This window comes from Babylonia areolata, chromosome 35 (assembly GCF_041734735.1).
Source record: "Babylonia areolata isolate BAREFJ2019XMU chromosome 35, ASM4173473v1, whole genome shotgun sequence".
NCBI lineage: Eukaryota > Metazoa > Mollusca > Gastropoda > Neogastropoda > Buccinidae > Babylonia > Babylonia areolata.
The window spans coordinates 19,130,779-19,155,799 of NC_134910.1; the positions used below are offsets into that span (position 1 = coordinate 19,130,779).

Below are 25,021 nucleotides of genomic sequence, written 5' to 3' on the forward strand. Positions count from 1 at the left end.
ACCAAACAGGAAGTGTCAATGTTATGATCAAAGACTTCCGGTTTGTGGAATCTGACAGGCTGTCTACCTGACGACAGATGACAATAATAGCATTTGCAGTAAGTTCTCTCATTGGTAAATGCTGTATTTATAAGCTGCTTATAACTCTGTTTACACACACAAGTTTATTCGACACCCAGATTTACGCCTTATTGCTGTTCAAATTCGAAGACTTGTTGGTTTTGACATTTGGTTTTTAGTCACAAACTTTGGAAGAAACGAGAAGTTGAAGAGCACAGCTGAAAGAAGTGATCAATGCAGACGTTGACGAAAGTCACAAAGCGAAAGGTGGATTCAGGAGCTCAAAATCTGTTGGGTTAAGAAAAAAAATTACGCTGATGACGAAGAGTGACGTGTTATAAAGCACGAGATATTAATTACAGTTAAAAGATAGACGTCGGGACAACACCCAGTGCGCGCACATAAATATCGGTCCAGACTAGTAACTGCCACGTCCAGTCCATATCATAATCAATCATATCATATAACAGTGTCACGGCTTTTAAGCGTAATCAGTCTTTTGCCGGATCAATTATGAATTTTTCATCTGTTTAAATACCTATGGTTTATTGAGTGCGCAGTTACGGCTAGCTTCCAATGAAGAAATTTTTTTGGAAGGCCATATTTCGTTCACATTTCAGGGGAATCCCCAGCTATTCTTAGTCACCAATTTTTCCATGCTTCTGGCACTAGGGAGTGTTTCACTCTAAGCTGACTGGTGGTGAAAGGGATCACCCTTCCAGTGTTTATTTAATACATAATACATTTTAAAAAATTTTAAGTGTTCCTGCAGTGACTATGTGACTGGGCAGATTGTTCCACAAGTTAACAACCTTGTTGGTAAGAATAGTGTTGACAACCTTATTAGTAAAAAAAAAAAATTTAAAGTGTGCTAAAGGTTTAGTCAATTCTAGTGAAATTAGTGGGTGTTCCCAGTGTGACAATTGAGTTCTGTCGTTTAGACAAATTAGAGTAAAAGATTTTGTGTGATGCTCTTATAATGTCCATGCACATTTTTATATTCGTCTTGATCATATCGCCCCTTAACTCACTCCATGCCAAGAGTTTTTGCCCTTGCGAATCCCTGAAAACCCAGGGTTTGTATAGGATGGGAAAAAAATTCTCAAAAAAACAAATAAACACCCAGAGAATTGAAATTTAGTATGTGTATTCAGTGAATGTTGTTCCATATTTATGCAAAAAATTAAATTATTTACTCACGATCTTGTTGTTGATCACGATATTCATTTTTTGTGTATTTTGTAGCATTTTTGCACCCATCAGAAAGGTATACCAAGTGTCCTTGAACAGCTTACAAATGTTCCACATCACATCCTAACACTATTTGAGGAACTGAAGACCTAGTACATGCAATGAAGTATGAACAGATGGTGGAGAAAGTTGAAAATCACGCACACAAAAGAAAATATTGTCTCTACATAAAAAAAGGGAGTTCACTGCACACAAAAACCTGATGTATTATCACTGACAATAGTCTTGTCTGGAGTGAAAAAGCTCATGGCAGGTGATGTTGAGTCCTGGGCACAGCTTCACACACAGTAGAACTCCACATTTTGGACACCAGTTGGCAGTTTGGTGTTTTGGTGTGTTGTGGCGCTTGAACAGGTCTTCACAGACCTTGCACTTGCAGTAGCTGGTCACTCATATCCACTCCAGCCATGTTGGTGATGTAGTCTTGTACTGTCTTTCAGGACGGTGTTGTGTTGTCACACTGACCATGGTAGTTGGCAGCATGACTGCTGTCAGCACATGAACTGGTTTTTTGTCCTGCCACTTCAGCACAGCAACATGCCCTGCAACCATACAAACACACAAATGATCATGCAGGTCTGACTCTTTCTTCTTATTGTTGTTTGAATTATTTGTTTGCTTATTCCCTTGTTTATACTAAATATTTATATGAATGGAAGCATAATGTGGTAAGTTTTTTTTTACATGTAGTCAAAGAAAACCACTTAAGATTTTTTTTTTTTTTTTTACAATATTACAAACAATAATGACAGTATCATCAGTATTAGTACTATTACTGTCATTTCTACAGCACCTTGTTCTACAAATGAACAAGTAAAACAGAAAATAAGTAAACATATGCATACAATCACACACACACACACACACACACACACACACAGAGTTGTAGACCTGAGCATGTGACATTGTTTTCTTTCACACACACACACACACACACACATACACACACACACACACACACATATATATATATATATATATATATATATATATATATATATATATATATATATATATAAAATACATGCACACTCACCATTTTCAGTCCAATCACTGGTAAAAACACCAGCAAAGTCGTCCGTTTCCTCAGTGATTTCGTTGTCAGTGTCAGTCAGCTGGCACATGGTCAGGACTCGCTTTCCTCTCCACTGTAAACACCCTCTTCAGCGGACGAATCTATTTCTAGTTCATCAGGATATGGTTCAAAATCACTGTCCGACGAACCAACATTATCTCCTTCAATCTCGGAGCCTTCAGTTTGGATCATTTCCAAAATAGCTTCAACGCTGTGTTGCGTTTGACCTCTCCTACCGTGTCGAACACTTCGACGCGATGCCATCTTGTCAAACAACTTGCAGAGCTGACGGAGGGTATGCTTCATTGTCGTCTGCTAATGAGCGTGTCACTGCACACATGCTGTGTGTGTGAATGAAAAGTTGGCCGGAGATAACTTAAGAATCAGTTCTGCTTTTGAATTTCGTATCCAACACGTCACCCCAACAGCGCGACTTTTCAAAATCCAAATCCGCATATGCGGACATTGGCATCGAACACTTTGTCCGACGACATCCGCATATGCGGACAATGGCAGCGAGTGAGTTAACCTGCAGTACTGAAGGCTTGGAAGTTTCAAACAACTTAGTCTCTCTTTATAGGATACACTACCTTTGCTTGGTAAATTTTCACTGCTGGGTTTCTGTCAACGAGTTAGTATGACTACATTTCCATACTCCAGGATTGGTCTAACCATTGATTTAGATATTGGCACCATTACATCTTTGTTTTTAATTTGGATTTGGTACCATGTTGCTTTAAATTTTTGTGTGTGTGTTTTGTTATTTTACCTCTGGCTCCAACTTTGCTGCAGAATCAACATTATAAATGCCATACACTATCTAGGTAGCTATCATCATATTTCTTATTTTTTATTTAATGTATTAGCTTATTTGTTTATTTTGTATATTTGTTTATTAACTTTTTTTAATTAGGGTAGTATATATATATATATATATGGTTTTTTTGTTTGTTTGTTTTTTTGTTGTTGTTTTTTTGTTGTTTTTTTTAAGCAGATATGGTGTAGAGAATTTGGATTGCTCCCCTTGATTGGACACGTCGAAACTGAAAATGAAACGGGAGCATGAAATGATTATCATATTTTCCCTCACCCTCACCGACCAGTTGCTCCTTTCAATGCCTGCAGTTTGAACAGGAATAATTTTAAGAGATCTAAGAGCTGCTTTCAATGCCTGCAGTTTGAACAGGAATATTTTTAACAGATCTAAGACCTGCTTTCAATGCCTGCAGTTTGAACAGGAATATTTTTTAAGAGATCTAAGAGCTGCTTTCAATGCCTGCAGTTTGAACAGGAATATTTTTAGGAGATCTAAGTATTTGTTTTTCTTTTAGTTTTACTAATTAAGATGCATACATTATAACGACTAGTAGGATTAGATTGAAATTTAAAGTTCACTACTCATTTTTTCTTGTTTAAAACATTCTCTGGTGACATTGTATTTGACATTTATTTACTTAATCAGACAGGTTTTGAGGTTGGTTTTTTTGTGGGTTTTTTTTATAACTTAGATATCCTGTAAGTGAAACCTCAGGGAAGCGCACAGCTAGTCAATAATCTTGGCATTTTAGAAAGGGTATATAAGAAAAAAAGAAACACACTGTGGATATTTATTAATCATAACATCACCATGAACATGGCATTTGTCATATTATTGCTGGTATCACATTGTATTAATTATATTTATATTATTAGCTATTAGTGTTATCAATTTTATTGCACGGCATGCCTCTATCATGTCACCATTATAAATGTTTTTCTTTTCTTTCAGAACCCAAGTAGACGCCCATCGTCAACCAGGCTAAAAGTGCTTCTGAAAACTGGCTTTTTTCACTGCTGATTACTCATTCAATCACTGATACTGACAGTGACAAACAGTCTACAAAGCTAAACTTCATTAAGTATAATTTAACAGGTCAGGATCTGTACACTGAGTGAACAGTGAAGAGCACATGTCCACTGATGAGTGAACTGGACTGCCTTTGACAGTTGAGGGAATACGTTCGACATTGTCCAGTATTACTAGTTCTGCAGTCTGTGATTACCTGAGGGAACAGGGTAAAGAAACAGAATGGCCAACAGCGCAGATGACCAATATGACTATATCTGGAAAGGTGAGTCAGCTTGATTCAGGAAGACAATTCATTCTTGTCTTGTCGTAAAGAATTTGTGTGTGTGTGTGTGTGTGTGTGACGCAGTACACAAAAACCGTGCTTAAAAAACAGCCAACTATTCTTACCTATGCACATAAACAGTTCATCAGGGTCAAAATCTTAAAAATCAAATTTTTTTTACAAATTTCACATCTTTGAAGTCTTATCTTGCTGTCTGTAAGTATTTTGCATGAAACGCCCTGAAGCTATATAGTATTTTTAATGTATTCAGGTGCATGCCTTTCAAAACCATGTAAAAGATACTGCACTATTTTGTGCAATTTAAGTTCCAAGCTGAAAGCAACGAAGATTAGGAGATTCCGACCTGTGAAGATATATATATATATAATTATAATTATATATTTGGATATGAGCAGTGAACAGGTATTGTTAGCATCCCCCAAAACCTTCTGTATTATGGTAGTGTATGAATACAGTGTGTTTTTCACTTGCTGTCTTCAGTTGTGTCTTCAACCAGGTCATATCGATTCATCAGATTTATCCAAGTTTCCAACTTAAAGTTCACTAGATTGATAATTCTTTTGAAAGTTCAGACTTTCTATGATATATTGTAAACAGTAATTGATGGTGTTTCATTCTGCGATGTGTGTGACTCACAATAATTCACTGAAAGACATGTGTCATGGAGCAAATTGTTGTGTTTGTAAACAGTAGCACGCCAGTCATTGTGGATTCTCAGCGTCCTGTAGAGCTACAGAGAGAAGAAAAGAAAACGGCATTCTTAGAATTCATAGTTTAGATATGATGTCACTGACCATTGCTACAACTCTACTGCCAGTTTGTCTGACTACAAATTTGGGAAACAAAATAAATTGCCACAACCTTCTTGTCTTCATTCATCCCAGTAAAGAAGGCTCATTTCTCCTCTGTTCTGTGTTTTGATCCAGTGAACTCTTACCAAGCATAAAACTTAGATCTGATTGTGAAGTTGCAAACATGAACATACCCCGAAAACAGAGTATGGCTTCACAAATGAGATAAAAACATGTGTGCTTGTGTGTGTTTTGATCGGATCTCGGTTTTATTCAAAAGGACCATACTCTTGTATAACATCAACAAAGTAGTCAGTAGCCCACAAACACAGAAGAAATCTCTCAGATTCAGACTCTTCAAATGCTTGCAGAATGGAAGAGATTGCAACTGCTCTGAACACTCATTTGATCTTTCTTGACATTTGGCAGGTCCTTTTGGCGGCCATAAAGCCATCCTGAATCAAGGAGACTGGTGGGAAAGTAAAAAGTTAATTGGTACTGTTGACTGTATTCAGCCACAGTTCACAATATGCAAGCGGTGATGCATTTGTGTAAAGATATCTCATTTCGTGTGTATAGGTATCTCATTTCATTTCCCGGCTCTGTACAACTTTTGATTTTTTCTTCACAATGTTGAATTGCTAATCAGCAACAGAAGCTATTTTATAAAAAAAAATAAAAAATAAAAAAAAAATAAAAAATTTGTTTGAAATTGAAATTACGATTGTTTTCTCTGAGAATAAGAAAAATCCACAAAAGCCTTTTTAGCATGACCAGTTTTACAAAAGAAAAGGAATAAGTCAAGTGACCGACAGGCTGCCACATTGATGGGTCATTTCAAAATTGTGTGTGTCAATGACTGATGACTGACATGAAACCCTAACCATGGCTTTACTTGCATTTATGTCCTCCTTACCCCCAGAATGTGTTACACTAGTAGATACAGGACATACTAGTAGTTACACGTACAGGATTAGTTTAATGATGAATTTTGTTCCAATCTTGATGTGTGTGTGTGTGTGAGAGAGAGAGATCTTCAGTCAGTCTCTCTGACACCTAGGTTATGTAAACTTGATGGAGTGTTTTCAGTGGATTTTTTATTTTCCTTGTGGTCCTGTCTGTGTATCTGTCTGACATCTCTTAGTATTCCTTCAGGGTTTGAAGAACTAGGTTGTGTTATTTATTTCAGCCTCAAAATTCAAGAAAGTAGATCAAATAAGATATTTTCTTATTGTGATAGATTTACGACTTGACTGCTTAATTGACATTCACTGTATATCCAGATTCTATTTCACTCAGCACAGCAGAAAGTCATTTGATAGGCAAGAAGATTTAACTCCCTTGATCTTCTGGTGTGTGGGATGGGATGATTGTGTGTGGGCGTGTGACAGAGTGAAAGGGGTGAAGTGTACTGTGACCTGTTCTCTCCTGTAGTATGTAATGCGTCTTACAGCATGTACCCTGTGACTGTCAGTGGTGCAAGTGTATGAATTGATGCCAGCCTGTTACAAAATATACTTCTGTGGTTTTCATTGGTGCTTGTGGATGAAATTATGCTAATCTGATATAACACTTATTCCTGCACCTTGTGGTGATGCCAGTGGATGTAATGATGCTAATCTACTGTGACATGTAAGATGTATTCCTGTGACTTTCAGTGGTGCTAGTGGGGGACTCAGGCGTAGGGAAAACGAACCTGCTGTCACGCTTCACACGCAACGAGTTCAACGCAGAGAGCAAAAGTACCATTGGGGTGGAGTTTGCCACACGGTGAGTTGTCTGACTGACTGAATGACTCGCTCATCACCACGGTGAGTTGTCTGACTGACTAAATGACTTGCTCATCACCACTGGTCACCTGTTGCAGACAGTCGTGTTTTTTAAGCACAGTTGCAAGTGGTTCGGTGCTGTTATTGTATATGTTTGGTTTACTTTAACAGTTCAACATTTTATGCTTCCCCCCCCCCCCCTTAAGGTTATATTTGTTGAGAAAACACATGTAATAAAATTCCACATTAGGTCATCAAAATTGCAAAACGCATAATCAGATTCCACCAAAAACCAGCGAAGCATTATTCAGTAGAATCTACTTCAAGGAGTATACATAAACGCTGACAAGATCACTTCACAGAAGTTGTATCATTCATTGGTTGCAAGGGATTTTTATCTCGCTCTCTCTCTCACACACACACACAAACACACACACACACACACACACACTTTATGTATTTTTTGTATATATATTGAATGACTGCGATTCTAATGTGTTGTTTATGTATTTTACACCACTAATTGTTTCATTGGAGATAATAAAGTATTCAGTATTCTTTCGTCATCATCAGTGACCTATGCTGCTTCAGTTCTTTTTTCCAGAGAACTGAAGACATTATTATGTCGAAAGGTGTATATTTTAAAGATTGTTTAGAAACAGGTACTGAGGTGTCATTTGCTAGATGTTTGCTTTTACTGAAGGCCTTGCAAGAATTTAATTGTTTGGGTTGGTTTTTATGGTGACTGACTTTCGTGTTTCACATTGTAAAAATGAATTTTGAAATATCTTCCCATATGAGAAAGAAATCAAATGTTTAGATATAAAAAAGAGAATAATCAGTATGTTTATTATCTTCTTCTCCTCCCTCATCTCTGTGAAGTGTCGTTGGGGCATTGCACAGAAGAACTGTTCAGTGTTTCATAGATAACTCACATATTATTTCAAGGACTTAATTTCGGTATGATTTTTTTTTCTTCATTTTTTTTTTCTTTTTGTTAAACAGAAATATGACCATCAAGGGAAAGATGGTGAGGGCGCAGATATGGGATACAGCCGGTCAGGAGCGTTACCGCGCCATCACCAGTGTGTAAGTTTGCCTCTGTGTGACTGTGTGTGTGGGTCTCTGTGTGTGTCTTTGTCTGTGTTGGTGTGTGTGTGTGTTGATATGCCAGTGTAATGTGACATTTAGATGACTAGCACATTTCCTATCACCATTATGTAGTTGTGCCTCTGCATGTGTGTGTGTTTGTGTGTGTTCACATGTCACTTTTGTCAGTGTGAAATGCATTGTTTAGTTGATCAATATATTTCACATTTCTGGGGTGTGAGTGTGCCTCTGTGTTTGTGTGTGTGTGTGTGATAATAGAGATCAGAATCAACCCATTCAGCCGTGGGGAGTTTACAGCCTTGGCAGGATTCCATGTCATGTTGATGCAGAAAGTATACTGTTTTTCCTGTGAATTATGTGTGGCCTTGTCCAGAAGTACTGTAGAAGTTGATTCCCTTTCTTTGCAGTTCATGCATGTAGGAATATAAAAACCATTTGATTGAGACAAATGTTGATGCCAGAGCAGTGTTTGGGTGCAAGGTTTAATGAGTTAAATCTTTGCACCCCAAATACTGATTTATCCATCCCAGTTGCTTACCTTGGACCGAATATCACTACTTCCACACTTTAGTGGGCATGTTCAGTATCGCTTTCTCAATCAGTGGTATTATCACTTTTTGATTTTAGCTTGTTGGCTTCAGCATCCGAAGTTACTCGCAAGTGTTTTCAAGGGAATTGAGCATGATGTGTGTGTTTTGTATATGAAGTATGAATTCAACAGTGCACGCATAGGGCTGGTCCTCAGAAACTGCGGTGCAGCTGCACTGATGGGGTGCAAAGTGTTTAAGGAAAAGTACTGTGTCTTCAGGTACTACCGTGGAGCAGTGGGGGCACTGGTGGTGTATGACCTGACCAAGCCCCAGTCGTTTGAGAACCTGGACAAGTGGCTGGAAGAGCTGAAGGAACACGCGGAAAGCTCCGTGCGCATCATGCTGGTGGGGAACAAAACTGACCTGCGCCATCTACGTGCCGTCACCATGGAGGAGGGTCGCAGTCTGGCGGGTCAGTTTATGTGTGTGGATGGGTGGGGAGATGTGTTGAGTGTTGGTGTGAATGTCATGATTTTCTGATGAAATGATTTAATTCACAAGAAATAACAGAATAAGGTGCAAAAGCATATTAGGCTTGATCACATTATGATGATCCTCTTCAAACATGAAAGTGAATTAAAAAAGCAAACCATGGTTTGCATGTGGCTTTGGTACGGGAGAGAGATGTTGTCATTATTTGTATTACTGGTAGTTATGTTAGCTGTTTGCCTGGACAGGGAATAAATGGTGTTCGTAGTTTTATTCAATAATTTTCACAGCTTTCATACTGTAATATGGACAACAACAAAACAACAACCTCTTCCTTTGTGTGTGTGTGTGCAATGCACAATATGTCCCATTTATATGGTCTCTGGAAAAAAATGGAAACCCACTGAATGATTTCTTTTTCCTCATCATTTATCATAAAGAAAAACATGATTCCAAATTATGTCAGGTAGACAACTATCACTTGCTTTAACCACTTGAGCAGCTTGAATTTGACATGGAGAAATCATAGCAAGAAAATAACAATATATTTTGCAAAAATACATCAGTTGGCATGGAGCCTTCACATTGTTTCCTGTTTGTGTGTGCAGAAAAGAAGAATTTTTCTTTCACTGAGACATCGGCACTGGATTCTACCAATGTTGGAGAAGCTTTCAACAATTTGTTAGTGGGTGAGTGAAGATGGAAATGATGACTTGTTTGCAGACTGGTTGATGGCTTAATGACTGTAGTATTAAGTGTGTACGTTTGTGGCCATGTTTATTTTGCTCTATCTCAAAACAGTAAAGGGGAGACTGTATTGATGAGAGCACTTGTCCAACTAACTGCACAGGGAAGCTGTTGATGAGAATGGTTTGATGAACGTCGTGATTTCTACAGGTCTGTCTAACAGCTGACCTGCTCACCCAGGCAAAGTGCATGCGCTGTGCACTGCCTCTCCTTTCTTGTTTGAATATGGTTCAGGTTTGATCACAATAAGAATAATTTTAAGATGGTGCATGACTTGAAGGTCAAGGGGACATAACCTAGTCGAGGAATACATGATAAAAATTGAAAATTTCAGATGCATCCAATTCCTGGTAAAGTTTGAACATTTCAAATATATCCTGTAGAAACATTTTTACCAGTTCTCAGCAGAACTAGCTGTTGCACCCTGCATCAGTGAGTCATACATACAGTCTGTTATGTCCTCAAGTAAAAACAGAGGATTTGACTTTTTCATCCTTTCACATGTTTTTTCAACAAGTCAAAGAACATGTCATGTACTTCGGTCGACTCACTCTACCCCACTCACAAGGTACAACACTTTCTTTCTTGTACAACAGATGCAAGTGTTCTGATACAAGCTTTTTGTATGTGTTTTATGTGTGGGTGGGTATATATCATATGAGTGTGCTGTTTGTGCTTGTGTGTTACGTGTGTTGTCTGTGTGTGTGTCTATGTGTTGTTGTTGTGTGTCATCAGACATTTTCAAGACACAGGTGGAGGAGCAAGGCAAGGCCCCCAACACCACCTCCACTGCCAACAACAACAGCCTCAACGTGCCTGAAGTGCCCGCCCGACCCGACAGCGAGGGCCAGGAAGGGGGCTGTTCATGCTGAAAAGGAGGGGGAGGGGAGAGCAAATGGGGGGTTGGAAAGGGAGTGGATTGGGGGTAGGGGAGTAGGAGGGGGGGAATATTAGGCGCCAGGTGAAGTCAGGTTATTGCATTTCCAAGACACTTTTCCAGGTTGTTTGGGGGCTCTTTTGTTTTCCGTTTCTTTGTTTTTGTTCTCTTTTCCTTCTGCAGCATGTGATCTCTGTGAGATGTTTGTTTTCAGTGAATATGTGGGCAAACTGTCGGGATTTGTTTACCTTCTTTTTTTTCTTTTTAAAAAAAAATACTTTGTTCAGCTTTTTCATAGTCTGAAGGGAACAAAGTCAGGTCACTCACCTCCATCCTGTCACTCCATGTCTCTGCTAAATGGTTTGCAAACTTTTGTCATTCTTCATTGTTCCTGTAGAAATGAACATGATTTTTTCATCACACAAGAACAAAGTGAATTCAGAATGGTATTGGTCAGCTGATGACTGTCTTGCTTCCTACACTGAAACACTGACCTTTTTGGCTTCATCTCTTTTCTGAACATGTGGTGCCAGACCTGTTGCTGTCACTACCAAACAGATCTGATAGGAAATCACGTTCATTACAAACACTACAGAGAAGGTGGAAGAAAGGGATGTCATCCCTTCAGGTATTGTTCAGCTCACTTCCATCCCCTTGCGAAAAAAGCAGTGTCCACTGCTCAAGGTACCAAATGGAAATCCTGACTGGAAAGCGTTGCTTTTTCAAAGAAGACTCCAAAGGCAAGGGAATGACTGTTCCTTTGAGACAGACAGGGAAAGTGGAGGGACAGTTACTACAGTGATGGATACCATCAATTCAGCTTTCGCCACCTTCTCATTGCTTGCTCTAGCAGGAAACAGTGTCCAGCATTTAGAGTACCAAACAGATCTCCTGATAGAAAAGCTCTTCTTTTCCCAACAAGACAGCAAAGACAATGGAATGTCTACTATGGCAATAGATAGTATCATTTCAGCTGACCACCACCACCCTTCTGATTGGTTGTTCATTAGGAGACAGCGTCATGTGACTGCCATGGCATGAAGAAAGGTGTGGTGGTACGGGTGAAGGCAGGAGAGAGGGAGGGGGGATGTACTTAGGTCTGATCCTGAACAAAATTTGTCTCATGTTTTAATGGTAGTCGCGTGTGGATGGTTGGTGTGTGTGGTGGAAAAGTTTTGCAGTGAAAGACCTGAAGTGTTTCATTCTGTTCATTGTTATGATTGTTAAGAGAATAGTCCATTTGTAAATTGCAGATATATACAATATATATAATTGATGTTATTATTGTTGAAACTGTTGTGTGGGTTAACCAGTTTTATCTCTGACGCCAGTTTAACTCTACTAATATAGCAACAGTATAGACATTAATTGAATGGAGAATGTGCTGTGGAATTCTTATCCTTGATTATGGCATGATATTTTGAATTGTTTATATATGTAAGAGGGCAGTGCCATGGCGGAATCTGTTAGAGGTTGGACTTGTGATCCAGTGTGCACCAGTGATCAGGGTTCAAGGCCTTTTTCAGCATGGTGTGTGTTCTTGGGAAAAGCTCTTTACTCTGATTTTCCTCACTCCATGCAGGTGTGAATGGGAACCAGACTTCAGACAGGAAAAGATTAAAATGGCAGAAAGGAAGAATTGGGGCCCCACCTTATACTGAGCCCTGGACACAGTGGATATGAAATCACTGCCCCATTCGCTGCAAAAGGCTAAGGCCTATAACCTGTTATCTGTATTTTGCCCCCCACCCCCCCCCCCCACATCCCACCCCACCCCCACACACCCCAAAATAAAATTTAAAAATTAAATCATGCCAGATGTGAACATCATCTGTGATTGCAGTCTGAGCCTTGCACACGTCTCTGCACCTGGCTGGCTGGTGCTTTGGTGTTCCATGACTGTTGATTTTTCTGTGGTGATAGAAACAGGAAATGTAGCCAGAAACTCTTCTGATTTTGTTTTCTCTTTATAATCTTTTCCCCATATTGGAGCATCACACTTTTCTTTTGATGCTTCTTTTTGTATTTTTGCGGTCAACTCCATTAGCTCTGTGTCTGTTAGTTACTTCTCTTTTTTTTTTCTTTTGCATTTTTTTTTTGTTTTTTGTTTTTTGTTTGTTTGTTTGTTTGTGGTTTTTTTTGTTTAAATAAGCTTCAGTTGTTCAACAGTACACATGATTATAGTACAAGCAAAAACGAAAGAGCATCAACAAGCTAAAAGCTTATTGCACATCAGTTTTGACATGATGACTGATGAACTATGTTATCAATAATGTCAGATAACTTATTCATTCGTTACGTTTTTTTGTGGTCAGTATCACCATGGGTTTTCTTGTCAGGTGAAAAATAATTTTCCTTTTTTGTGATGGATGGTTTGGTTGTTGTTGTTGTTTTTTGTGTGCTTGTTTTTTGTTACTGTTCAGTGGGTTGAGCCCAGTAAAGGAAGTTGTAGGTGTTAGTTTTTGTTGCTTGCTCTTTCTTTTGATCAGCGCCTTAAATTTTTTTTTTTAACTGTGTTTAAAGTTGGCACCATATTGATTTTTTCCTGTTTTTGTTTTTGTTTTGTTTTTTGTGTGTGTGTTTTTGTTCTTTTTCTTTGTTTTTTGTTGTTGTTTTTGGAAATAGATCTGAGTTGAAAAGAATAGTTTACAGAGAAAATTGGCTTTTGTGAGTGGGTGCACATGTGTCTGCTTGGAATATACAGTTAAAAAGGGTGGAAACACACACAAAGATATATATATATATATATGTGTGTGTGTGTGTATGATTTGTTGAATGCTTCTTTGTCAGTTTGTTTTGAAGTGATCATGGCGATCTGAATCATTTCCGCAGAAAGTAGATTTCTCTTTTTACATGTGCACTAGAAGTTTTCTTTGTTCTTTTGTTGGTTGTGGATCGATCACATCTACAAATAACATTTTCCTCATATTTGTGACGTATGTGGCACAGGAGACTCTGTAGAGTTTGTGTTGTTTGTTTTTTTGTTTTTTTCATTATTGGTAATGAATCACAATTTGAAATGGTAGCTTCTTTATTTCTGTCAGACTTTTCTTACCAAGAGGCTGTCTTTGATATTTGACTTTTGTAATAATGATAATGAATCAAATGTGCAAATGTTAACTTTCTCAGTTTATTTCAGCATGTCATAAATGAGGCTTTCTTTGAATTTTTTTGTTATGTTTTTTGTATCATTGATAATGAATCATATTTGTGAATGTTCACTTTTTCATTTTTTTCATCAGTCAGTCACAGTGCACAAGAAGCTTGCTTGTTTTCTCCTCTTTCTTTTTTCCTTTTTTTCTTCTTTTTTATTTATTGGTTTTTATGATAATGGATTGCATGTGCAAATAGTACTATGTTCCTTGTCTCTGTCAAGTATAAAGTACAAGAGGTTTTCTTCGTTGGGTGTTTTAAAAAAAATTGTTATGATGAATGATGTTTCAAATATAACATACTCATATTCATCAGGCAAACTGTACTAGAGGCTTGATAATGAATTGTGTTTGGAAATACTTCAGTTGTTGAGCGAGCAGAACAAAACAGACAGGCACTGGCTAGGATGCATCATGTTGCCATTGGCAGTTCACCCTTGGCTGCTCAACTTCAGTTAATTGAAATCAGCATAACCTGAATTTGGAATGTGCTTCCTGTTTTTGAACACTTTTTTAAGTGGTAGTATGGATTATGCTGATCAAAAGTATTGCAGTTCCAGGAAAGAGTCCAGATAGATCATGGTGGCTGGCATCCTGACCTGTAAGCTCTGTCATATCTCAGGCAACAGCCCGTCACTGACATCCTGACATGTAAGCTCTGTCATCTCAGGCAACAGCCCGTCACTGACATCCTGACATGTAAGCTCTGTCATCTCAGGCAACAGCCCTTCACTGACATCCTGACATGTAAGCTCTGTCATCTCAGGCAACAGCCCTTCACTGACATCCTGACATGTAAGCTCTGTCATCTCAGGCAACAGCCCTTCACTGACATCCTGACATGTAAGCTCTGTCATCTCAGGCAACAGCCCTTCACTGACATCCTGACATGTAAGCTCTGTCATCTCAGGCAACAGCCCTTCACTGACAAGCATATTTGTCAGCAGCATTCAAGGGGTTATACATCCATCGAAAAACAGCGAAGTTCACAAGCGACTGTTTAAATCATATCGGCATCCATCTATTCACTTTTAATCTTGCATTACTCAGTACAGGTGTGTGTATGGTTACTACCAGTATGTACATGATAGGCTACAGGGCTTAGGGTTCCAGATTGTTCAGAGCTACTTCAAGTATTTGCCTCTTTGGTTTGATGAAGAAGAAGCATGAAGTGTTATAGATCTGTTCAGATTTAATGGATTGTTGCATTGTACATGTATGAGTGGATACATATCACTGTCATATCACTCTCAGCACCTCACAAGTTTACCAAAAACTGAGCTGGTCATGCTTGACACTTTAAAAACTGCATTTAGTTTACAGCTGTTGGCAATTTTTGGTTTTGTGTACCTGTTGGTTGGTGGTAGTTTTTTGTGTATTTTGTATAGCTATGTTTACAGGTCAGATATGTTGGTTTTTTATCTTCTATAAAAAAAATATATGATGGAATAGACAGTCCGAGGCATGTCACAGACTTAAGTGCATGAGCGTGACTGCATTTTCTTTTTCTTTTTTTTTCTTTTTTCTTCTTTTTTTTCTTTTTTTTTTCTTTGGTGTTGATATTTACAGTTGTTCAGCCCTGACATGGCCCTGTGTGGTCAGCTGGGCTTTAAGTTTAACTACACAGCTTGACAAATGCTGTCCATTTTACTGATGGCTGACTTTCTCACGCTATGTTGGCGTTACTGTTGTTTGGTGTGTGGGTTTTGAACACTTTCTAACTCAGACACTGCCCAGGTGCAGAAAGGTCAAGGGTCAGGAAAGTGGAATGCTTTGTTGGACGGGAGAGACCGATCTTGGTGTGTGCTGGTATGACTGCAGTCGATGGAAGGTATGTCGGTTGGGTTTGTAACACAGTGATGATTCTGGTTAGTGAAGAAAAAAAGGATGCATTGCATTGTAGCGACGAACTGTTCCCCAGGGAGAGCAGTCCAAATTCCACAGAAAGAAGTCTGTTGAATACAATGGAATACAATACAGTATGGTATTGGATACAACTGATGAAGGTATATTGGTGAGGTAATGATTCCTGCAAGTGAAAAGGAAGGAATTCTGTTTGTCCAGTGACATGTATACTGGTGACTGTAGACATGTTACAGTGAAAGGTGTTGGATACAATTGACAGAAGTATATCAGTTTTGTATACAACAGCACAGTAATGAATCATTTGACTGATAATGTTTGACACAATTGATGAAGATCTGTCAGTGGGATATAGTAGTGATTCATTTCAGTGAAAGTGTTGGAGGGGAGGGAGGGAGAGAATGTCTTGATTCAGAATACTTTTCTGTAAAGGAACCGGGTGTGTGTCTTTTTTTGTCACGAATGAGGAGTTTGTTCTTGTTTTTGTTTCACAAGAATGATGATACGTATACGCTATGCTACTTAAAACTGGTAACATGACACACATATCCGCAGATTGTCTGCCCTTGAGACAGAAGCCGAGCTTATCATGACTTTTTTTTTCATGTTCAGTAAGTATGAGCAGTGAAGGTGATGGACTGATGGGAGTTTGTGTAGTTCAGTATGAGCAGTGAAGGTGATGGACTGATGGGAGTTTGTGTAGTTCAAGGACTGTCAGTTCAGGGTCACTTCTGGACTTAACCAGACCCCAGATTCTCTCTTATTGGTTCAGCATGAATCATTGGGAATTTCCAATGTTTCACTTGGTTTTGAGAGTTCTTGTTCTTGGACACAGCCCTAATCATCAGGAATTCCCAATGTTCACTTGGTATAGAGTGTTCCAGCTTTCGGTCACAGTCCAGATACTTCTGTTTTTGTCAGTTGTTCATGTGCATAACCAAGTCATATGTGTTCACACAAACGAGCAATTTTTGTTGTGATCATTAAATATGCCATCCAGAAGAGCATTTCCTTCTCTCTCTGTCTCTATCTCTCTGTATCTCTCTCTCTCTCTCTCTCTCTCTCTCTCTCTCTCTCTGTCTGTCTGTCTGTATCTCTCCATCTCCCTCTCTCTTTCTCACCAGTAGTGCTTCTTCTTTACAGCCTTTTATTTGTCAGTCTCACATGTCGGTTTTAATGCTGAGCTTTTTCAGTGTCAGCAGAGTGATGGTCTATACATGATGTTGATTTTTTTACCTGAGTTTTTCTCTCTGTTTGTGTGTGTGTGTGTGTGTGTGTGTGTGTGTGTGTGTGTGATTTTTATCTCTGCACTTGTGCCTTTTGAGTCTGTCAGTGACATTGTGTGTGCCTGGAAAGCTGGGTGGTTGGGAGACAAGGAAGAGAAGGGGTATATGCATCTATCATCATAGATACAGGAATGATTTTTCCATGGTTTCTAGGAGGTTGTGGTTATACCCTGGTAATGGATTTAACTGAAGGTTATTTCCAAACCTTTTTTTCCTTTTCGTAATTGAAAAGAAAAGATAGCAGAGATTGATTTTTTCAGTCTTTCGGTGTGCATGATGTCAGTGGGAAGGTCAGTTGTATCCAGTATTAGCTTGAATGTAGACCTGCAGATCAAAGTCAACATCCAATATCAACTTAAACAGATAAATTGTGTCCACATTATCTGTTTATATAGGTAAATTTTAGGTATTAACATAATTCTTATGGGTACCTGGCTTCATTTTGGGAAAGTGATGATTGCCAGAAGAAGAGAATTGGGCCCTGCCTTCCTTTTTGAGCCGTAGACTCTGTGAATATGAATTCACTCAGTGAAAATGAATTCACTGCACAGTGGTTATAATAGACTATGGGACCTTTAACCTTTTAATGTTCAAGTTGTTCTGTGATGAACCCTGCTTACATGGGAGAAGGTTAAGGGGGGAAAAGGTATCCACAAACATGGAACAAAGGGAAGACATGAACGTGTGAAGTTTCTGTACCTTCAAAACATGCAGAGTGATGAGGAGGAGAAATAGAAGTGTGTGTTTATACAGGGTTCATAGTCTGGTCAAGTTTGGGAGGCATTTTTTGAGGAATGGGGTGGTGTGTTTTTTCTAGGTCTTGGATATTTTTGATCTAGCCCTGCACGGTCAGCTGGGCTTAAAGCAACAATGTCATGAAAGTTTGTGAATTTTGCCTGTGTGGGTGGTTACAGTCTCCACAAGTGATCTGCAAATTGTTTTGTGCTTGTTCTGCTTGTCAAGTGTACAGTTTATGGTACACTGCAACTGATCATATCATCATATACTGTTTACTTCATCATCCCTCCACTTTTCGCTATGGTATAGTTCATGTTCTTTTTTTGTATTGGTGTATGTGAACATGGGTGTCATTGATTCTTTTTGTGTGTGATGAAAAAAAAGAGAGAAAGAACATCTGTTGTTGTTTTTATCAACAAGAATTTATTTGTGTTACTGATATGTTTGTTGAAATCATGTTATGAAATACTTTGATCTTGTTCTTGGAATTTGATTTTGTTGATGGTTTTACTTTATTCTCTCCTTTTTTTCTTTTTTTTTTTTTTTTTTTAGTAGTTGTACTAGTTTTCTTCTCATTGTATTTATCTATGGTGACATGTAATCAAGCTTGTGGTCAGTTTGTGCAGTTTTGTTTAATCTGAAGGGTCATTCTTAATTAATTGACATATCACAGATCTTTGTTGTTATGGTGGTGATGGCGCTGTGTGTGTGTGTGTGTGTGTGTGTACAAAAGTGATCAGTTTTGAATGAATTTTCTGGGTGCGTTCTTTTCTCAGTTTTCTTGAAGTGAATTATGATAAATATTTATGACTTCCTCTTTTTGGGGATCTTGCATTTTTTCCTTCCCTGTGTGTCCGTTATGATTGTTTTAGACTGTACACATCATCAAGATCTTTATCAATATTATGTATATTAATATATATATTTCGGTGTGGATTGTAATATACTTTTTGATATAATTTATATGTGTGGTTTTCGTAGTGATAGTGGTGATATGGTTTGAAGTATTTTTTGGTGTGATTTGGTTTTCATCCCATCTTGAAATGAAAGGAATGAATGTACATAGTTTTTTATGTAATATTCCTGCTTCTTTATGATTTGCTTATTGTGTGGGATTTTGTATACAGTTTTGAGGTATTCTTTATCATTGTTGTAGATTACTTTATTGTTTTAATCATGGATGGTGGAAGGGGTTGAGGAAAGGGAAGGGATGTGAGTGTATTTGGAGGCCAAATTAGTGTATATGCTGGCATATACTCTTTCATACGTTTTGAAATGCAAGTATGGGAGTGTTTGTGTGCACAAAAAAGCTTACTTAATTCTGTCATTGTGCTTAACTGCCTTGCTTCCACAAACCTGCAAATGCCAAGTATTCTCTTATATACATCCAAGTGCGCACGCACGCACGCACACACTCACACACACACACACTCAAACACACACACACACACACACACACACACACAGAGTACAGATTAATTGGAAAAAGTCTTTCACTGGCTTTACCTTTATATTTGAATATCATTTTCATACCACTCTCTGTATGTACTCAGACTTATGAATAGTTTGGGTTGTGTTTTTTTCTTTTGAGACATTCTGGAATGCATAAGTAGACTTTGTAAGTACTTACTTTTAACTGTGTTTGTATCATCAGTATTTGTGTTGGCTCATCTTTCTTTCTTGGACAGGTTGGGTTGCTTGTCGTTGTTTTGGTTTGGACTGGTTGTCCCACACTTCCCACAACAGTGTACTGCCTCAGTCAGCTGTCCATTCCTTGTGGAGAAGGGCATACAGGCACACTACCATATGCAGCACACCTGTCCAAACACACTCTCTCATCTGTCCCTAGTTTTCTCTCACACAAGGTTACAAGTGTGTGTTATGAGAGCCTTTTTATTTCATCCTTACAGTCTGTGAGATTTTTGGTTCAAGTATATTTGCTTTAATGGTGGGATACATTTTATGGGGACTTGATAGTGTTTGTATAGGTCAAAGCTTCAGTCAGCATCACTTGTTAATTTTATTGTTAATATTAAAATGATGTTGTGGCAGGATCCGAATCCTTTTTTTTTCCTCTGAGTCATTCAAGATTTTTCCTCACCGTTGTTTTTTTCCCCTGTCCTTAAAACATTTCTTTTTTTCTTTGAAACGTATTTGCTCTCACTGAAGTTTCTTGTGAGAAAAGTGCAAATTAAAAGAATTCAAAAAGAAAAAAAGAATCCAATGGATTTTTTTCTAAGTGTATGTTTCAATTTCAAGAGTTGAGAAATCAAAATGTCAGCGCATTCACATTATTTCCATGGAATAGTTTTAAATTTTTTTAAACCTTTCTTTAAAAAAAAAAAAATGATGATATGAAAAAAAAAAGAGCAGACATAACTCAGAAACTCAAGAAATCAAAATGTCTGCATGTTAAATTCACCTAGATCATTTGTTTTTTTTTTATTTATTCTTTGATATTCAACTTTGCTTTTTGTGCTTCAGCAGTTCTGTAGTCTTTATCATTTTCTTCAAATTCTGGTGGTTTTTAACAAAGCTTTTTTCCATAGTAAAAAAAACAAAACAGACAACAACAACAAAACCAAGTTATCATTAAAATTCAACATCAGTTGTCACTGTCAAAGCCTATCATTGATTCATTATACAGGTGTGTTGTTTAACTCTCAGCTCTGTCCTCGACTCTCATCCAGCCAGTCTCTGTCAGTTTTTTTGCATTTTGCTTTCTTCCAGCACACAGCACTGAGCGCTGTGTTGTTTTTAGACATGCTCCTTTCGCAGAACTTGCACAGGAGTACAGATAGCACTGCTTCTGTCCAACATTGTGATGTATCCATGTGCCCACTGTTTACATTTTATGTGAGCAACCTGGATTTTTTCATGCTGATGTTGAATGGAAATGTCTGCCATGGGAAGAAGACCAGTGGCAGAAATAAGGATCCCAGAAATTTATTGCAAAAGAAAAAGAAAAAAAAAGTTTTATTTATACAGCATCTAACCACATTATCTTTCTCTAAGCGCTTCACAGTTCAACCCCCCTACACCCCCCTGCCCCTCCCCTCCTCTGCCCACCCCCTACACACATGCGCGCACACGCATGCTTGCAAACACATACTCTCGCAGACAAATATGAAATGTATGCCTTCACACACATGACATGCAGTGTTAATAATGTAATCAATACATCACCCCTTTGTGCAAAACATGCCCAAATGCACTGTCCAGCATACAGATCAATGTGCAGAACATGCTTTCAAACACCAAAATGACAACATTCATACCTATAACCTTGCACAGACTCCAAACCAAACACCAACAGTAATCTATACATGGACACACCCAAAAAATCCCACAACAAAAACACCCAAAATACATACCAAACATCACAGCTCCCAGATAACATCATGTCACATCACAACACCAGACAACAACATCATAACACCCAGATAATGTCATGTCACATCACAACACCCAGATAATGTCATGTCACATCACAACACCCAGATAATGTCGTGTCACATCACAACACCCAGATAATGTCATGTCACATCACAACACCAGACAGCAACATCACAACACCCAGATAATGTCATGTCACATCACAACGCCCAGATAACGCCATGTCACATCACAACACCAGACAGCAACATCACAACACCCAGATAATGTCATGTCACATCACATCACCCAGATAATGTCATGTCACATCACAACACCAGACAGCAACATCACAACGCCCAGATAATGTCATGTCACATCACAACGCCCAGATAACGCCATGTCACATCACAACACCAGACAGCAACATCACAACACCCAGATAATGTCATGTCACATCACATCACCCAGATAATGTCATGTCACATCACAACACCAGACAGCAACATCACAACGCCCAGATAACGCCATGTCACATCACAACACCCAGATAACGCCATGTCACATCACAACACCAGACAGCAACATCACAACGCCCAGATAACGCCATGTCACATCACAACACCCAGATAATGTCATGTCACATCACAACACCCAGATAATGTCATGTCACATCACAACACCAGACAGCAACATCACAACACCCAGATAATGTCATGTCACATCACAACACCCAGATAATGTCATGTCACATCACAACACCAGACAGCAACATCACAACACCAATTCAGCACATCACAACACCCAGATAATGTCATGTCACATCACAACACCCAGATAATGTCATGTCACATCACAACACCAGACAGCAACATCACAACACCAGACAGCAACATCACAACACCCAGATAACACCATGTCACATCACAACACCCAGATAATGTCATGTCACATCACAACACCCAGATAATGTCGTGTCACATCACAACACCCAGATAATGTCATGTCACATCACAACACCAGACAGCAACATCACAACACCCAGATAATGTCATGTCACATCACAACGCCCAGATAACGCCATGTCACATCACAACACCAGACAGCAACATCACAACACCCAGATAATGTCATGTCACATCACATCACCCAGATAATGTCATGTCACATCACAACACCAGACAGCAACATCACAACGCCCAGATAACGCCATGTCACATCACAACACCCAGATAACGCCATGTCACATCACAACACCAGACAGCAACATCACAACGCCCAGATAACGCCATGTCACATCACAACACCCAGATAATGTCATGTCACATCACAACACCCAGATAATGTCATGTCACATCACAACACCAGACAGCAACATCACAACACCCAGATAATGTCATGTCACATCACAACACCCAGATAATGTCATGTCACATCACAACACCAGACAGCAACATCACAACACCCAGATAATGTCATGTCACATCACAACACCCAGATAATGTCATGTCACATCACAACACCCAGATAATGTCATGTCACATCACAACACCAGACAGCAACATCACAACACCCAGATAATGTCATGTCACATCACAACACCCAGATAATGTCATGTCACATCACAACACCCAGATAATGTCATGTCACATCACAACACCCAGATAATGTCATGTCACATCACAACACCAGACAGCAACATCACAACACCCAGATAACGCCATGTCACATCACAACACCCAGATAATGTCATGTCACATCACAACACCAGACAGCAACATCACAACACCCAGATAATGTCATGTCACATCACATCACCAGACAGCAACATCACAACACCCAGATAACGCCATGTCACATCACAACACCCAGATAATGTCATGTCACATCACAACACCAGACAGCAACATCACAACACCAGACAGCAACATCACAACACCCAGATAATGTCATGTCACATCACAACACCCAGATAATGTCATGTCACATCACAACACCAGACAGCAACATCACAACACCCAGATAATGTCATGTCACATCACAACACCCAGATAATGTCATGTCACATCACAACACCAGACAGCAACATCACAACACCCAGATAATGTCATGTCACATCACAACACCCAGATAATGTCATGTCACATCACAACACCAGACAGCAACATCACAACACCCAGATAATGTCATGTCACATCACAACACCAAACAACAACATCACAACACCCAAAACCAGACCACAACACCCCAAAAATCAATCCGAACATCAGAAACCAGTCACATATTTAGCTAAAAAAACCAAACACATGCACTCTTACAAACCCCTCAGTTCCTCACTGCACCCCACTCTATCATCTTTCCTTCATTGCGGCCATCATTATTTTCAGTTGAGGGCCTGTAAGTTGTGAGGTTCCAATCTCTGCAGTTCAAGCAGGTTTCAAGGTGGAGACATTTTTCATTTCATATATATCTTTTTCATCATTGTGCTAATACATTTTCATGTCTGTGCCTTAACCCTTTTCGCATGAATGTGCAACACATGGAAAAGGTCAAATGGATACATTGGAAGATTCATTAATTTGTGTGTTTTCTATTGTATGGAAAACCTAACATGTCCATCCAGCGTGCACCAGCTTTGAAAACTTGGTGTGGCCACTCAAGCTGTGAAGAGAGTACTGTCGCACTCTTAAAGTATTGTTACACCCTTAAGGTACTGTTGCACTTCTAAGTACTGTCACACTCTTGAAATACTGTCGCACTCTAGAAGTATTATTGCAGTCTTAAAAACACAACTGGCAACCAGTGGATGCTGTCATAAAAAAGAGAGATAAAGTCTTTCCATTTTCCATTGCCATGACATACATATGATAAATCAGAACTGGAACATCTTTACATCTGAGCTGTGTTTCTTGTACCAGTGGAACAGGAGTGTGTCTTTTCAGTTACAACATTCATTGTGACTTGCAGATTGGATATATTGGAACAAGAATTGTTCTCTTCATCTTTGTCATCCAAAATGAGTTGATACACATATTTACTGTCATGTCCATAGTTTTCATGTGTATTTGCTGGCTTACATACATTTCTTTTCTTCCTGCAAGTCTGCCACAGCCATGAATCTTGCCTGCCGCTTCCCATAACAGTTTGGTTATTTAAAAAATGTTCACAGTAAGTAAAGAGGACTTTTTTCTTTCCATATGAAAATTTGTTTTAGCCTTGCCTTATTGATGGTCAGATGAAAACATGTGTTTATGTCATGCAGCTGTATCTTCATAATGTGTCATTTTATACAGCATTATTTTGGCTCGCCATCAGTGAGAGCATTTTCAACAGAGAATGATGAGTGATTTTACCTGGTAATCGTACCTGTGTTGGCCTGTCAGACACTCCTGTCCCTGTATCAGTCACCACCCAGAGTGCAGCTGCAGTCTCGCAACACTGACGGATGGGAGCATTTGAGTACAGCGTGTTCAGCTGTCCAGACTTTCTCCATTGGGCACCAAGTTCCAACGCAACACACCAAACAAAAAATGAACGCCTCATTTTGAACAACTGTGGTTTTGTTCAGGTATTCTGCATGTACTCTGCCCGTCCTCCCCACCCCTACACAACTGTGCCCCTCACCACTCTCCCCCCAAGCCCCTCCCATCTCCCCCCAACATACACTCCTGTCTCCACCCAAAAGTCTGGTACATTCTGAAGCTAAATCATCACTGTGGAGTCTGACACTCAACATACACTGTGTCACAAACTTAGAAGGGACCTTTGACTGTTTT

At 39.0% G+C, this 25,021-nt stretch overlaps 1 protein-coding gene across 2 annotated transcripts; it reads left to right on the forward strand.

Annotated features, from left to right (window-relative positions):
• Positions 1 to 47: 47 nt before the first annotated feature.
• LOC143277938 (ras-related protein Rab-11B-like) lies at positions 48 to 21,527 on the forward strand. 2 transcript variants are annotated; one of them, XM_076582918.1, is made up of 7 exons: positions 48 to 98; positions 4,155 to 4,497; positions 6,968 to 7,079; positions 8,084 to 8,167; positions 8,997 to 9,190; positions 9,816 to 9,896; positions 10,690 to 21,527. In XM_076582918.1, exons 2-7 carry the CDS (start codon positions 4,455 to 4,457, stop codon positions 10,824 to 10,826), a joined length of 651 nt encoding a protein of 216 aa, XP_076439033.1. In that variant the 5' UTR covers positions 48 to 98; positions 4,155 to 4,454; the 3' UTR covers positions 10,827 to 21,527. The 2 variants fall into 2 exon arrangements, with proteins under 2 accessions (XP_076439033.1, XP_076439034.1); XM_076582919.1 differs by lacking the exon at positions 48 to 98 and adding an exon at positions 1,772 to 1,887.
• Positions 21,528 to 25,021: the final 3,494 nt, after the last annotated feature.

Excerpts from the sequence above, each read along its gene's own strand:
- LOC143277938 (XM_076582918.1), top strand. The coding sequence starts at position 4,455 with ATGGCCAACAGCGCAGATGACCAATATGACTATATCTGGAAAG. Across the intron at positions 9,191-9,815 it reads GGAGGGTCGCAGTCTGGCGG|AAAAGAAGAATTTTTCTTTC; the intron begins GTCAGTTTATGT and ends TTGTGTGTGCAG. Across the intron at positions 9,897-10,689 it reads TTTCAACAATTTGTTAGTGG|ACATTTTCAAGACACAGGTG; the intron begins GTGAGTGAAGAT and ends GTGTGTCATCAG.